We start from the raw sequence: 17,481 nt of genomic DNA on the forward strand, positions 1-17,481 counted from the left end.
GGTTTAGTGAGTCCCATTGTACTTGTGACTAGCAACGTATTGTTGATCAACTTCTGTAGGACCGTTTGCTACTTAGATGATACATAAAATCGATCTATATTATTTTTTCGCGGAATCTTCAGATATTAAGTAATACAGAGCAGAGTCTTCGCGGGAAAGTCCCGTCACAAAGACACACCGCACACAACCGTTTCAAAGATTGTCCCTACAGATTGCCAAACAAAAATAATATAGTCCTTCCTCTCATATCGTGTAAATAAAAAGCATAATAAAATTATACGCGTAGAAAATGTAGTTATTTTAAATAGATTATGACCGTCATACCAGTTTTTCTGTAACATTTAATTTTTACCTACTACTATTTACTATTACTATTTAAGTATTCTTCTACGATGTGATATGATCTTGTGATACACTATTCCTTATATGGTACATTATTACATGTATATTACTTATGTGTTGAGAAACCGGCTGTTGGCCGGTCATAAAATGGAGGAAAATGTTGTGCAAAATAAAACTAGTAAATCAACTTTCAGGTCATTTATCTATACTCATACGAATAATTTTACAATTTAACAATAAACTTGACCGATACGTATTTGAGGTATTCGACTCCGTTGCCCTTATTAGCTTAATAACCCTATTTCGTTATCCAAGTGATCGGAATCTTAGGCTGCTGAATACTCATGCCCATTTGGATATGTTAATAGAGGTCCCGTCGCAACGGTACTAAAACCCCTCATAGTTCGTCTGTGAAACTACAGTAATAAGCGCTGCAGCGCGTAGGTAAGTTCGAAGGGAATTACCTCTTACTCACTATCGTGAACCTGTTTGCCTCTTTGATTTCGTAAAAAAAAGCTTTTTGAGGCGTTTCGATTTTGGCTAAGATGGGACATAAACCTTAAAGTTCATGGTAGCAAGTTTGTACGGTACTACTTCTCTATTAAACGTTTGAGTTAGCACGAATCATAAATAAATATTTTAATGTCAATTTTATTAATAAGTTATGTAAAAAAGGTAGGTGAACAAAGCTAATGCTTTGTCCCGACGCATTTCTAGGAAATGGATTCAATTGCCCAATCATTTGCTTGAACATTATAGTAAGGCTAGTTAGCATTAAAAATGGACGACTCCTATCCGTCCAATTGGAAAAAAATATCGATTTGCGTCAAGCCACATCGCGTTATTCGTTTGTCCATAAATTGCCTCAATTATTAAAATTGATCACATACTTGTCATAGTAGGAAAACGTGGAAATGTGGGTGGGGAGAGTGCAATTTTCTTGACACTATGATATACGTACTTCAAGCCCAAAGTAGGTATTATTATTTATCAATTATTCATCACTTATTGTGTCTATTTTAGCTTGTATGTCTAAACGTTAATATAGACTAAACTGTCATAGATTTTGTCCTCCAGTCGATAATAATCTGTGAAATAAGGTTGAATGTGTGCGTGTCAAAAGGCTATTAGCGCACACATATTCAGTAACGTCTAACGTATCCCAGTAGGGCCGTATGTTCCAAACGGCGGTGTGTTGAAATAAATCTGTAACGAAAAAATATCGTTGTGTTTGTCTGTCATTTGAAAATAACTGCCAGTTTCTATGTTTTAATGTTGCGCGATTCTGAAATAAAAAAAAATAGTTTTAAATAATTTTTGCTCAGACTTATCTTGTTATTGAAAAATTCGATGATGTCACCCTACGCCGGCTGTATGTATCGATCGATGCAAATCTATGGCCAATCTACACATTAATATCGTATAAAGTAAACAATGAATTTGTAATTTTAGCTACCCCAAGCAAAGCTCTGATGTGAGTAATTGAATTAAAATGTACATCAATATCAGAAGATACCCTACACTCTAATTATTTTGAATTAAAGTCACACACTCAAAAAAGCTTTACCTCATCATACTCCTCCAAGGAGATACTAAATATTTATTTACTAAAGCAATATTTACATTTTAATGAAAGTCGTGACTTATACGATTTTCGTCTCAACATTCATTGGCCTGAAAAGGGCGCCTCCGTGGATACAACTAAAATGGTGACACATTATTTCACATGATGTAGGTCCTCTATATTTTTTATATAGTAATGTTCCATTATGTTTGTTGGTTGTTTGCCGTGAAACTTTTCATCCGCCAACGCACCGACGGATCCATTCAGCCACACAAAGGGGCAAAGTACATTATCGTTATTTTCCTTTAGATAATTCTTTACCACCATTATTAAATAAAGCCGTCTATAAGCGTCGAAGTATAACATCGTAAAAGTTATGTTGTTGTTGCGATAATTTGTTTGCACAGAAAAGTTTATCGAAGTAATTTCGAGGCGTTCAAGTAATTTAGCTATTCAATGCCCGTATTCACCTATACTGTTGCTGAAAAGCTAATTTATCTTGTGGAATAAAATACTGTGAATAATAATTATTTTAGTAAAACTCATTTAATCAAGAATCTGTTAATTATGTTAAAAAATAACCACGTCACTGGTGAAGCATATACTCTTCAGGTTCTTTGTCTAGTATTACTTTAAACACCAGAATAACAGCATGAATAGGACTATAATAATAATTACAAAGAACACATTCACACAGTGTAATCAAAAAGAGTGTTATCGCTGATAGCGATACCAGACAACCTTTGTAGACGTAGAGGACTTTACAAAGATATATGAGAGGCTAGCGGTGCAGAATTTCAATATAACTATTAATAGCTTAGTTAGTACTTTTTTCAAGCCTTAGGAGGCTTGACAACATTTTATGAAAATATTAAATTTGATAATAGAGTGATGTTACGTTTCATATTTTTATCCTAAGTTCAGGTCCTAGTATTTTAAGGGTTTGTGGTCGCGTAGGTATCCGAAGTAAACAAAGAGTTCCCGATATGTTTCCCAAAGGTATAACGAAGTCTACTAACTCTTTAACAGTAGTGGACTTTTATTCCCATCTTATTATGAGAAGAAATTATCCTCTAGTTACATGGTAACAGTTACAAGATGATGACATAAACATAATGGTTATAAATGAAGTACATGTTCGTGGTGTATCTCTACCATAAATCACCCGTGCTTATATCATTTACATGTGTGTTAGGCTTGATTTACCGTGCTAAATTACCCTTGCGGCTCCGCCCATCTACACCCTTGCTTATCCAACCCTACGGCCTCACAATTTTTATGCTATGTCACTTCCTATAAAGTTATCCGTCTTTGCCTGAAAATCTCTAAGCATGCCGTTTTAAACGTAATTAAATAATAATATAACGTATACTTATTATATATGTTTACTTTAAATAACAGGCAGAAATACAGATGTTACAATGTGTGTTTATTGAAATGGCCTCAATTTCAGTTGTCCCTAGGGAACCCCGCATCGTTTAAGACGGCGCGGCGGTGAATTGAAAGCTCCCATGAGCGCAAATATGTGGTCGTGTAAACGCGATGGGGTAGTAACCTCGCATTGAAAAACCCTAAGTTAATACCAGGGTCCTAAACAAATATTTACGCGTACGAAAGAAGATCAAAATACTTATTTCGAAGTCACATTAAAATCCGAAACGCTTGGATGTACATCAATCTGTCTCTCATTACTCGTAACTAATTAAACATTGAGCTCATCCAATAAAAGTCTTGGAGAGTAATTAACTACAGTGACTGCACTGGAAATAAAATGAGCTGTGACGCGCATAGATTTCTTTGTTTATGTTTCGCGTATCGAGCTGGTTTTATTTTAGCTATTTGTTTTGTAAACATAATGATGCGAAGGCGATGGAGCTACTGCAATATTATTGCTCGGCTCTGTCATTAACGCTAACACCTTTTTTATATTCTTTCACATTTCTGTTGTAAATATCCATTATATGTGTGTGTAGTTAAATCTCTTTGTGGTTCGTGCGGTTTCGAAGCTAGGGTATAGCGGCAGTATTTTGACCTTAAGGGGGCGCACTCGTAGATCATTTTAACGCATTGAGACATTAAGAAATTTAGCACATACCAACGCAACATGAAATCAAGAGTTGAGAGTAAGATTTAGTACTTTAAGTACAAGATTTTTGAGCATAATTAAAAACTTTCTGTAGGCGTTCGTTACCTTAATTCTTTGGTTATGACGCTGCATTTACAACAGCCCTGTTTACCCACAATATCGTTTATAGCACAAACGTAAAAACGCAATATTAGGGTATGTCGCAGTATGTTCCTGAATGGAAATCTGAAAAGAATAATAATATAATTCAGACACGGTGTGTCGTGCGCACATATGTATGTACTTTCATTCTAAGTCCCCAGGGGTAGCGACGCATCTGTGCTCAGAGTCACGTAGGATTCCTGTCTTATTTGAGATTATTTCCAGATGTCTTACAATGTTTTTTTTAATAATCAACATTATAAAAAGTAGACTAAGATTTTATGTGGACTATGGTATGATTTATTTTAAATAATAGTTCTACAAGAACTTCCTTCATTAGTTCATATGTATGTGAGGATGAAATCTTGTGTCAGAATTTAAGCCACTTCATTCTAACTCATTGAGCAAAACTTTATATACACGATTTGTTCGGATGACGATGAATGATGAACTTAGTGACGTCATTCTAAATTCAATATGGCAACCGAACCAATTATTTTTTATACACACACCCCCATTATATGGGTATCAAAGGAAAGATCAAATCAAATCAAATCATTTTTTTTTATTCAAAATAGGTTCTTTACAGAGCACTTTTTGAATGTCAAAACAACTACCACCACTTCACAAGGTGTTTCGTTATGGAGAAGAAGCTGTTTGATGTGTGAAGAAGGAGTTGTTTTTCTAAGAAAAATACGAAAAACAAAATTATTTTCCTACAACTTCTTTCAATATAAATGTATTTTCTTCCCTCGTACGTAGAGCCCTATAATAGCACTGGGAATTTATATGATAACCTACTTTAACCGTGTCAAGGGCTCATAACATCCTGTTTTAGTAATTGTGTTTCATATTTTCCTTGTGCAAACTTGTTTTGCTTTTTGCTTCGCCAAAAAATATCTGTTGACAATCTTCTATGTAGTCATGGTTAGTGTATAGAAGGGTTATAATACGGAATGCGACAAATTATAGATAGAGAGAGGTGAATGATTTAATAATTATTTATTAAATATTATATTAAATGCTATACAGATAGGTACTCGGTATAATTCGTTTTTAAAATGCAATTTTTTATTCCTACACGAATGACGATTGATCATAATTATTTGAATAAAGAGCGTCAATAAAATAAATAGAAAACCACAGAAAACATATTCAATATGTAAATATGTATACTAAGAATAACATACACACACCTACCTATTTCTAATACGTTGTAATCAAATAACGTGCCGAGCCACTGGTGTAGAATTTTTCTTCGAAATTTCTTGTATCGTATATCGCGTTATTACCAAGAAGTTGTTCGTAATCTATGAAATGATTGCCCTTGGTGTGTGCCTGGGCGTGCAAAAAACGCCCTTTGTTGGGCCCCAGCTGGCGTTTCCGGGGACGACGCCTGTGTGGTCAAGGGCGAGTGGTGATCCTATACGATTTTGATTATAAAAAGTCTCTGTAACAGGACACGTGTCCAGCTATTTATCCTCATGTAAAAATCTGACACATGGCGTCCGTCCATGTGTAATAAAGTTGTTTTGTGTTATGTCCATTCAACGCGGTGGAGTGTGCTTCAGGTAGGTATCCTACAATTGTAGGAGGGGGAGCTTTACGCTCCTTCACGCCTTCTTTCGAGTGCTTATGACGATATGCGGTCATACATACTGACATTCTTCCCTGGGTCGCTGGCTGGGATGATCGAGCTACCACTCATGCCGCCCGCAACCCGTTTTAGTCGCCTCTTACATACAGGGGATACCGAAGCTTTATACTGGTCTGAAGATTACAGGGACATTGCAGGAACAGGCCTTTGCCTAGAATTGTAATTAAACATCAGTACAATGCCGTTACTTACTTTTCTGTACTTGTTCAAAATTATGATGTGGACAACGAACAAAATTCCCTCATCAACCTAATACATTCTGTATTTAGAAAACTAAGTACATATAAAGTAATCTAGTAAGCATACATTATTATTTTGGTACATATAATAAAACTAAGTCTAGCTTACTGATATGTTGTTAACTATGACATATTTTCATGAATTGCCACTTTACATTAAATTTATGTTTTCATTTGTCTTCATTTGAGTGTAAATTTCGCAAGTTTTGATATAAAAGCGAAAATTTCCATTCAAGTGTAAAGGAATACCTACTAAACTGTATAATTTACATTATTGAAACGAAATGCTTCCAGGGTCGATTTTGTTTTCGTGAATAATGTCGGGCAGGCTTAAGTAAGATGAACGCGGCTCGGCATACTTAGAGGACCTAAATATTATTTGTGAAAATTTATAAAGTTATTATCTCAATATTATTACTTTGTCTGCGATATTTTTGATCGTATTTCCCAGGCATGTGCCATTATCACTCAATACTAGTCACCAGAGATTCAGCCGTGGAATATACTGAAGCATGTTGATTCTGTATTGATTATTATGACTAAGTATACACTGATAATGTAATATAGTAAAACCCTTTCTCGTAAACACCTATTTCTGCCTATGTACAGTAGTGGTAAGCGCTGCTGTGTTTGAAGGGTGTGGTAAGGGAGACATTCTGTACCGAGCCGTTCCAACTTACGCCTCAGGGGTAGCGGCGCATCTATGGCCGACCTCAGGAAATATTTAATCATACCTGGGGTTGATTACAGTACGGCACTACTGCCGCCCATGGACATGTCTATCCATTTACCGTCAGGTGGACTGCATGTTCGGCTGCTACTCCTACATTATAAAAATAAAGTATCAATAACATCTTGCGGACTATGTGCTCGTTTTTACTTCAATATCATATAAAAAACCTAGAACTCCTAGTAGGTAGGTACTATCAAACTATATTATATATATTTACACTTGATAAACGAACAGCTAAAACATGAATTAACGATCGATTATATATCTTAAACTCTTAATGATAATTAAATATTCAATACAATAAGTAGGTACACAGTACTATTAATAACTAATATGAGCTGATTTTCCCCTTATCGATAAGCCAGTTGACAGTAATTATAAGCTACGGGGTAGTACCTATTAATATTTTATGAAGTGAAACATACGGGTAGCGGATATTCGTGTTCTATTCTTATCGTAACTATTATAATTTCCTGCGGATAAATAAATAATATTCATGAATGTTATGTTGGATAATTTGAGGGTCAAGATAGGTATGGAAAACCTTGAAAGTAAAGTACAGGCTATGGCGTCGTAATAATTAGTTTCCAAGTTGCCTATGTTAATGTACTTGATAAGTTTTGTTTAAGGATTAAATCCATTTTGTTCTTTTTAGGAATCCGTGCCCGAAGAGTAAAAACGCAGACTTTTTACTAAGCCTCCTCTATCTGTTTGTCTATCACAGAAGTCTATACCATTAAGCGTAATAAATAGACATTGATTTTTCTACACTGTAGACTACAATAAGAGGTTGTTAAGTAAAATGCCTCGTATGTGTCTCTTTTACAACATCCTTCAAATTAGAACATAGTAGCAATGATATTTTTGTTATAATATTTTACGTTGATACACTATACATAAATATTCTAAAGTATTGCCAGACATAACAATGAAATTTCCATATTTTCCTTGAGTGTTCACAAAAATCGATTTTAATGTATTTTAATTACATTTTATTAAGCTATAAATAATATTGTCTATTAATTCAGTTATGATATTGAATATGATTATGTAAAATAACGAGTTTACATATTTATAAATGCTGCAGCTTAATTATTGATTGGCACAAACACCTTCAGAGAAGTATTATTAGGTATGATTATGTAAATTCTTCAAATTGAATTCTGTACATTTGAAAAATAAACGTTCCGCATTCTATGCAACATTCTTTTTAGTGTTGTGCGGCTGGGCTACTGCCCCGAGACATGCACAAATGAGAGGGCCCACAATAGAGAAAAAAAATTTTTTTTCGATGGGTCAGCAACTTTTTCGTTTTATTTTCAAACAGTATTTTTCGCGCCTTTTACCGAGAAACAGATATAATATATGTCGGAGAAGGACAGCTCTCATCGACATCATTGATAGAATTTATGGGTTTTGTGGGCGTTGTCATAGGGTAGATGTAGGCACAAACACAGTAATCACAATATTTATTGTTCTTAACATTTATAACTTCGGATTTACAAAGTAACTATACTATTACTATTACGTTACAAACAAAGGATTTGAGCAGCGGGTTCAAGGTAGTGACTACACGCTCCAAAGCACAACAAAATAATGATCCACCTCGATCACTCACATCAGTTCTTATCCATGTTTCCCCACCGCGCGGCCACATACCTCGACTCCGCTAGAGACCTCTTAAAAGTCTCTACTCTGATTCGACATCTAATACGATAGCAATACAATGACTGTTAATTATAATTTAAAACAATATTCCTGTCGATTAATCAAGTATCAATTACATTACTAAAATACTAAAGTTACTATTACTTTCTAGTCTAGCTATATTAAATAACTTCTATGTCGTATTCGACTCTTCCTCCGACATATATATAGATAAATAGATAGATATAATAGGTACTATTTATTGTACACTTAGATACTGTTGAATTTAAATAATAAGCAATATACATACCTACACAGGTCAAACATTTACCTACACAGCTTTTAACTTATTAAACTACATTATTTATTACTTTGTTGAAATAATTTTATTTTATGGCAATTACCTAATTGTTAGTTGGGCGTAAACGTATTCGACAGAAAAAAGGCCTTAACTAGAAGCTCAAATACAAATTGTATGAGTCTTACCTTACAATACGTGCGTAAAGTATTCGACAGAAAAAAGGCCTTAACCAGAAGCTCAAATACAAATTGTATGAGTCTTATATTACGATACGACATAGTTAGGATTTTTCTTTGCGGTGATTATATAAATACTTTAGAGATTTACAGTAATACTTTAAATTTCCAAAGCATTCAATCAGGGTTGTATGAAGGCCCTTTACGTTTTGTCAACGATTTGAATTCATTTGTGTGCGATACATGGCATGTAAGATGTAACATAATGTTACATCTTCTTTGTTTGTATTTTGTCGTGCCGTATTTTTAGCCGTTTAAATTGAAATGATGGGTGATGCTCATGTATCAAGGCTTAGTATATTTTAGTTGGATTATACCTAAAAGAAATGCATTGCGTTTTCCAGGAGTTGTCAATCGAGCGGCTGATAGAGATGGAGTCGCTGGTGGCAGACCCCAACGAGGACTTCCAGTTCCTGCGCGTGGGCCCTGACAGTGGCGTGCCGGCGCGGTACCGGGCGCCCGTCTCAAGCCTTTGTCAAATAGGTGGGTATCTTCCAACTCAGCAGTGATAGCCTAGTGGCTAAGAAACTCGGCCTCTCGATCGAGGGGTCCGAGTTCAAATCCCAGGCACGCACCTCTGATTTTTCAAAATAATGTGCGTATTGTAAATTAATTATCACTTGCTAAACGGTGAAGGAAAACATCGTGAGGAAACCTGCATACCTGAGATTTATAAAAAAAATCTCAAAGGTATGTGCAGTCTACCAATACGCACTTGGCCAGCACGGTGGACTATGACCTAATGAGAGGAGACCCGTGTCTAACAGTGGGACAGTAATGGGTTGATGATGATCTTCCAACTCATCTGTCCATAAGATCTATAACTTATTATCCAACAAAATAACGCTTGCCACACTCATAGCTCCATACCAACAGTTTTTTTTGCGGCGTGTATGCCATGGACATAAAGAATAGTAAAATGAGACAAATAGGATTGTAGTGTAAGTTGCTCGCTTTGTCATTACATAGTAAATTTAAACCTGTGACATTTTTAAATGCTATAGGAACGTCCAAACACTAAGTTATATCGAATATCTTAATATTCCATATATCTACCCTGTTGAAATTTGTATCGACTTTTATTTTTCATTATTTTACTGCTGTGGGTGTAGAATCAATGAATATTTTTTTAAATCCTTCTACATATACAAATATACTTTTATCCTTCTAAACAAGTGGTTTTCGAAGTTATAGCATTCGATTTTCAGCGATAGAATTCTAATTTAATTATTCATGGAAAGCTTGACAACATAAATTTCGCGGAGAGTCGTGTAGTTTCTTTCCATCATACATGTTTAAAGTATTCAGTGTTTTCCGTTTGGTCACCTTTCATGACGTAATCATAAACAAAATTCCGTAGCATAAAAACTTCATACCGTGCGTATTATAATATTATGTATGTTATTATAATATGTGAACAAGTGTACAAAATGGTATGCATACTACCAAAACTGGTTCCCAAACGTTTGTCAACTGTGTTATCTAAAGTATACACTTAAAACGACCTTTTATGAATATAATAATAGTTTATATATGAATGGTACATTCCAGAATAAATTAGAACTTTGATTTGTAATTAGCATTTATACGTTGAAAATTTTGCTTTCATTCATTTAATGAATGTGGAATATGAGATATACGTGAGGCATCTGTAATTGATTTCAAGTAAAATATGAATTTAATTGTATTTGGCGCAATGTCTACGAAAAACAGTGACCTCTTGTCTGCTTGCACTCCTTAGATGAAATCCATGCTTATTTGCAATGTCATTTCATAAACAAACTAAATTATGGGATGTTCCAAGTTACATTAGAGGTAACAATGCGTCTGTAACTAATTTTACAACCTAATTTTCTGTTTCTATGTTCAGATTTTTGAGACTTCTTATTCACAGGTCGTATAACATGAAATAAATGGGGTTCCCTTGCAAACTATAATTATAATACGCCTTACCACAACCAATAAACAAGTTCATAGCTACTCGTATAATACAGAAATATGTGTAAAGCAGACGCAGTTGTGTCATGAAATTGAAGGTGGTGGAACCCTTTGTGGCTCGACTCCATCGTCACCACCGCTACAGCTATATCTGCCTCATAACAGTTATGAGTGTTCTGGTTTGAAGGGTGGGGTAAGGGAGACATACTTTTCCAGCGTTCCAGCTTAGTCCTCAGGGGTAGCGGCGCATTTGTGGCCAAATATCTAATCCTATCTGTGATAGATTACAGATGTCCACAGGTGGCAGTAGCCACTTACCATCAGATGGACTGCATGCTACTCATATATTATATATAAAATAATGCGGCACCACATGAACTAGATCACACCAGATCACCGTTACAATAAAACAGAAATAAGTGTAAAGCTGACGCAGTTGTGCCCAGTGCCCGTGCCCGAAAACTACGTTTTATCAAACATCTGACGAGTATGTCGCGATGTTTGCAGGCAACAAGCAAATAGCTGCGCTGGTGGTGTGGGCGCGCGACATCCCGCACTTCGGGCAGCTGGAGCTGGACGACCAGGTGCTGCTCATCAAGGCCTCCTGGAACGAGCTGCTGCTCTTCGCGATCGCCTGGCGGTCCATGGAGGTGAGGACACTGTGATGACTAAGTTATGTAAATTGTCTCAAGATGGTATCAAATTGAATATGGTTTATTGGTTAATCCTTCGTTGTCGAGGTTACCGTATTGTATTTGCAAGAAGAGAAACAGAAAGACAATATAGGTAAAATATAAAATCAGTATCATGACTTGTTTCAAAGAGTGTACTCCAAAAATGTGGCCTTGGTACAAGTATATCTCGCTCACAAAATATAGAGAAAAAGCGAGCGGCGAACACAAATACTGCCATGTTTGATTACAATGGATATTAAAATGGAGAAGTCATTTATTTCATTATTATTATATTAAAAGCCCTTAACTCTAGGTTTCCCTGCGTGAGATCCTACGGACACGTACAAAGAAGAATACAGAAATATTCATTCAAAATCAGAATAGAGTCATCATTTAAATGTTTGGCTCGTTGGCGATTGAAATTGGAACTCCCTGTGTGGCAGTATGCTGATAACTCCACCACGGCGAGTGGAAAATCTCAAAATTGTTTTTAATTTTCATTGCTTTCTAGTTGTACCAAGAGTAATTAGTAATATTTGGTTGTGCCACGTTTCCAGTACCTGGAGGACGACCGGGAGAACATGGACGGCACGCGCACCACGTCGCCGCCGCAGCTCATGTGCCTCATGCCTGGTAATGTTTGTTTTATGGTACTTTATAGTTCCAATTTTGCTTCGTAACCGCATGTTTAAGTATTACTGTGGTCTGGTTTGAAGGAGTAACAGCATTAGCAGATATGATTATATACACCGCAGATAACATAACCTCTAGTAGGGATCCAGCTGTATCAGTATACAGTTGATTGAAGAATCGTTTATTGCCGCCCAGCAGTGGTCACTTAGTAAAATGTAGACCACATGTTCGTTTGGTATTATTACTTTAATTATGTTTTATAGGCAATTCGTAAGAAATTGCATACACTTTTTTGCCGTAATTATAAATTACAACGTCGCGCAAACGACCAAAAGTCGAAAGTAAATACTAAAAGTAACTTATGTGTTACATCAACGCGTACAACTACGTTTCACGCCAAAAATACAATCTGATCTGTTTTCTCAAACGCGCCAAATGTAGTATCTATAACAGATTTTTTACGAGGTGGCGAATATTATTACGTTGTTTTTATATAGAAAATATTTACTCTGCATAAAAATAGCAAAAATGTACAAGGGAAGCAATTGAAAAATCATGATTTTTTATAATATAGGAGAAGCAGATGACCACGTAGACTACCTGATTGTAAGTGGCTACTGCCGCCCATGAACATATGTAATCAACCTCAGATAGAATTAGATATTCCTACCTAAAGTCGGCCACAGATGCGCTGCTACTCCTGAGAACTAAGCTGGAACGCCTCGGTAGGTAAATTATGTCTCCCTTACCAAACCCTTCAAACCAGAGCACAGCAGCACTTATCACTGCTGTTATTAGAAAGATATAGGTGTGACGGTGGGGCTGCCGGAGTCGAATCATAAAGGTTTCTACCACCTTCAAATATGTTTGGCAAAGGAAGATCTCCCGCCGGGCTAGGTGATCATGTCCGGGGAGCAGCTGTGCTCCAACAGTCTCAGTTCAGAACTTGTATATATGCAAGATGCTTAGAAAACTTCGATAGCGTGATTCAGCAGCGCCATCTCTTGACGAGTAGCGGGAAGTGGCTACATGTGTTACATGGTGTGTTTGCAGGTATGACGCTGCACCGCAACTCCGCGCTGCAGGCGGGCGTGGGGCAGATCTTCGACCGCGTGCTGTCGGAGCTCTCGCTGAAGATGCGCACGCTGCGCATGGACCACTCCGAGTACGTCGCGCTCAAGGCCATCATCCTGCTCAACCCCGGTGGGTGCAAAATAAATTTTGTCCTTATAATATATATTTGGCTTTAAATCCGAGTACACTATAGTTTAGAGCCGGTATCGTTAAAACTTCGATTACACTGACCGTTGCAACGTGCAACGCGCCGCATATTCAAGCGCTTTTTTTTAAACTGATTTGTGAAGAAAATAGGTAAGGAATGTAGAGTATTGCAGCACCGTACACCGCAACAAAGAGTATAGGAGTGTAGGATTAATGTCTAGACAGATACAAAATAAAGAGTATTAAAAACGAAAACTAACCGATCTCGTTTCATATCCATCATCAGGGAATTACATATATACTAGTCATACTTATGATTATGACATTATGTAATGCTGAATGTGATGATGCGCCTAAAATTATGCAGAGGTAACTTGAAGGGTTGTGGCATTTTTTAAAATATTAAAGGTGACGCCATGCACACATTCTAATATTAGCTAGCTTATGGATATCGCTCTCCACATCATTTAACCAATCCAATAAAAAAAAAATATTACCGTTTAATGGAATAAAATAAAATGTTATTTTACCTGTTATATTATAATAAAAGTATCTTGTTTTACAATAAAAAATATGTGTCATTTCATAATGTATCAGGTTTAAATGTATTGTTGTTATAAACTATTTATAATTGGAAAATATTATCAATTTCAGATGTGAAAGGTCTGAAAAATCGGCAAGAAGTAGACGTCTTACGAGAAAAGGTATATTTGGTTTTATTTCAGTCAATAATAAAGTATATTACACATTTGCACACTGTAATGACATTTTCGTTTTGTGATACGATTATTCGAAAATCGTAAAGGCCGCTCCATATTCTCGTGAAAACGCGAGAAAAGTACGAGGCACGAGAATGTGGAGCCGATACTAATCGGGTTTTTCTCGCGTTCTCGTGAGATTATCGCGAGAATGTGGAGCGGGTTTAATAAGTAGAATTTGTAAAGAAAAATCTATTTGTCTGTTTGCAGATGTTCTCCTGCTTGGACGAGTACTGTCGTCGCGCGCGCGGCGGCGAGGAGGGCCGCTTCGCCTCGCTGCTGCTGCGCCTGCCCGCGCTGCGCTCCATCTCACTGAAGAGCTTCGAGCATCTGTTCTACTTTCGCCTGGTGGCCGACACCAACATCAGCGGCTACATCCGCGACGCGCTGCGCAACCACGCGCCGCCCATCGACGCCAACTCCATCCTCTAACTGCCCTCTCCGCTCGGACCGCGCTCGGTCGTGGGGTGTCGGCCGGCACGTGGCCGGGCGTCAGCGGTGCATGCTCCGGTACACGGTGCGACTTCGAGCGTGATCGGGTACCTAGTGCATAACCAGTGCGCATTCGGGCACTCAGTGCGTGTTAGGTCGTGATCGGTGCGTGCTCCGGTACACGGTGCGACTTTAAGCGTGATCGGACACTTAGTGCATAACCAGTGCGCATTCGGGCACTCGGTGCGCGTTCGGACGTGATCGGTGCGTATTCGGCTATAGTACGTGTTTGCGACGTGACTGTCACCATGGGCCTCAGCTGTGACAGAACAGTTAACTGTGTTAAAGTGATATTGTCAGAACTACGAACGCGAATTCAATGTGAACAATTTGTGTGGGGTACGCGACTAGTTGTTGTATGCGGTTGTTATCAGTGGTTAAAAAGTTATTCGCATAGATTGAAAACTCCATAAAATGAAAAACTAAGGATTTCGTATAATAAGAAACATTAATAGTTGCGCGTAGTACTGGTGATGTACGAGCGGAGTGCTGATAGTGAAAAGCTTGCAGTTATTTATTAAACACCATTTTTAGAATTTTATTTGCCAATAGTCTGAGACAATAAACACGGAAATTATATATTTTTTGTAATTAGCAAAACAAGACACAAAACCACTGCATACACTGCGTTCGTATTAGAAAAGTCTAGAGTAGTCAGATTAATGCTAGGAGCTACTATTTATCTTGTACAAACTAAGCAGTTCAATGGATAATTGACCTGACTTTATTAATATTATTTCTTTCTATTTGTTAATGTTTAGTTATAAATAGCACTATCCCTAACATATGTGGTTATTTAAAACATCTTCCGTATTTCAAAGGGAGACCGCATGTGTAATGTGAAAAATCACAAAACATAAATATTACTTTGTATAATAAGCAACGCAGATAATATTTTTGTACTAAAATCACGCAGTAGTAGTTAAGTTATAATGTTTTGTACCAGATGTGTATAAATGGCAATAAATAATTGGTAATTGGTTCACAATTATGTAAAGTGCAATAGGAATCTTATTCACGGTAGCATCAACTTGTAACATTACAATTCCCGTTATACAAAATTTGAATTATAATATTGCGACTAGACTAACCAAAGTTAGACATGCTAATAAACGTCGGCCGTGCTTTACTATTTTCGAGGCATATCGAGTAAATAAGGCGGAATGGTAAATTAAGCTTGTAGAGCTATTTAGTAAATTGTATTTATATTTAATATTGTAACTACGCTTTATTATTTATGATACCATATATACGACACTGTAATTATTAATTCAATTTTAACTAGTACGCTAGTTATTTCTAAGGTATAAATACAACGGCCAGATTTATCATTATAAGAGCTATACTTATGAATGTATGAGCCCCTGAGTGACTCAATCACGTAAGGAGTATTAAATACTTCAATTTATTCTGTTTAATATAGACGCGATATCAATATTGTTTGATGAACAATGTTGTTGATAAGGCAAAATATTGTCACAGTCCAAGGCGATGATGCAAACTGTGGCTGCGTCGGATGTGACTATCGGGTTAGGAAAATCAAATGGGGCCGCCTCTTATAATTCTAGAATTAAAATTAACGATTAAACGTTAATTATTAAGTAATTGTATTCGTCTATTTGATGTCTCTAGTGTTAAATATCATAAGAATTAATATTTTTCACCAAATCACTTAAATTGTATGTGTCTCAAGTTCCCGTTATTAGATGATTGAAAAAGCAAGCTGGTTTCTTGCTAACAAACATTATTTATAAATACAGAAATACACAAAAAGTCCAAATATATACATAATTATGTATCTGTTCATTGAAAATATTGTGCAAAACGTGAATTTAATAACAGGGATGGAATGGATTAAAGTCTATTAAGGTACAAAGTGCTTCATTGGGAACAAGATTTCGGTATCCAGAATCTAAATTCTTTATCATACCACAACTACCACAAAATACTAAAATAGAAGATATAGGTAATAGGACAACTAAAAACAAAGGTAGGGTCAAAAAATATTGTATTCATGGTCACATTATGATTTTTATATCTGAATACTAAGTTGGTGCTTTCCAAATCTAAAGGGCATATATAATATGCATGACAATTTTGTTGTAATATTTGAAAAATCTATAACATAACTTGTATTGTAAATACCTATATATTTCTACATGTACAATGTACTTCTAATTTTCGTATGTATAGTATATCTCTACAGTAATTTTAATTTTAAAATAATTACTTTTCAAGATGTGGCAATCTGTTTTTAAAAAAGTAAATGGCCTAACTGAGCAGCTAGAACTATATTTCGTATGTCATTTAATATGTAGGCCAGTCTATATTTTAAATCATTGTAAAATCATTTCGAAATTGGTTTTTCAATAATAAAATACATAAAAACATTAAACATATAAATGTAATGCGTAATAAAACATAGGAATAATACAAAATTGTTACTAATAATGTAAATTCTATTAAAATGTTTCTGTAGAATGTGAAATGTAGCAGAGCTCAATTTTAAATTGAATTAATCTGCATGAGTAATTATGATCAGATTATGTAGTTGGCTATGAACAAGCTTTTGCTACATTATCTGTACTTTGTTAAATGGGTAATCGAGTAATGATGTTAATGATTATGATGGAATTATGTTGAAGAAATGATAATATTCTATGGATGGGTTTGATTATATAATGGAGGTGTTGCAGCGGTTGTGAGATGATTTATATAATGTTCACTAAATATCTGACTAAATTTAAGTAATATTTTTTGTATAGACATAGCTTTAAGTAAGCGGTGATTATAATAAATCATCAAAACAATCTCGTCTT

At 35.9% G+C, this 17,481-nt stretch overlaps 1 protein-coding gene across 8 annotated transcripts in view; it reads left to right on the forward strand.

The window, feature by feature from the left end:
• The window catches only part of USP (RXR type hormone receptor), a 51,233-nt gene extending 33,761 nt beyond the window's left edge, over window positions 1–17,472 (forward strand). For all 8 annotated transcript variants that reach the window (XM_073080257.1, XM_073080249.1, XM_073080251.1 and 5 more), the window contains 6 exons: window positions 9,291–9,429; window positions 11,392–11,534; window positions 12,116–12,191; window positions 13,245–13,394; window positions 14,067–14,116; window positions 14,381–17,472. In XM_073080257.1, the coding sequence (XP_072936358.1) occupies window positions 9,291–9,429; window positions 11,392–11,534; window positions 12,116–12,191; window positions 13,245–13,394; window positions 14,067–14,116; window positions 14,381–14,602 (780 nt within the window). In that variant the 3' untranslated portion in view covers window positions 14,603–17,472. The remainder of the gene's footprint in view (window positions 1–9,290; window positions 9,430–11,391; window positions 11,535–12,115; window positions 12,192–13,244; window positions 13,395–14,066; window positions 14,117–14,380) is intronic.
• Window positions 17,473–17,481: the final 9 nt, after the last annotated feature.

Source organism: Epargyreus clarus, unplaced genomic scaffold (genome assembly GCF_041222505.1).
Source record: "Epargyreus clarus isolate Ecla_fem2 unplaced genomic scaffold, WU_Ecla_fem_2.2 ptg000015l, whole genome shotgun sequence".
Taxonomy (NCBI): Eukaryota; Metazoa; Arthropoda; class Insecta; order Lepidoptera; family Hesperiidae; genus Epargyreus; species Epargyreus clarus.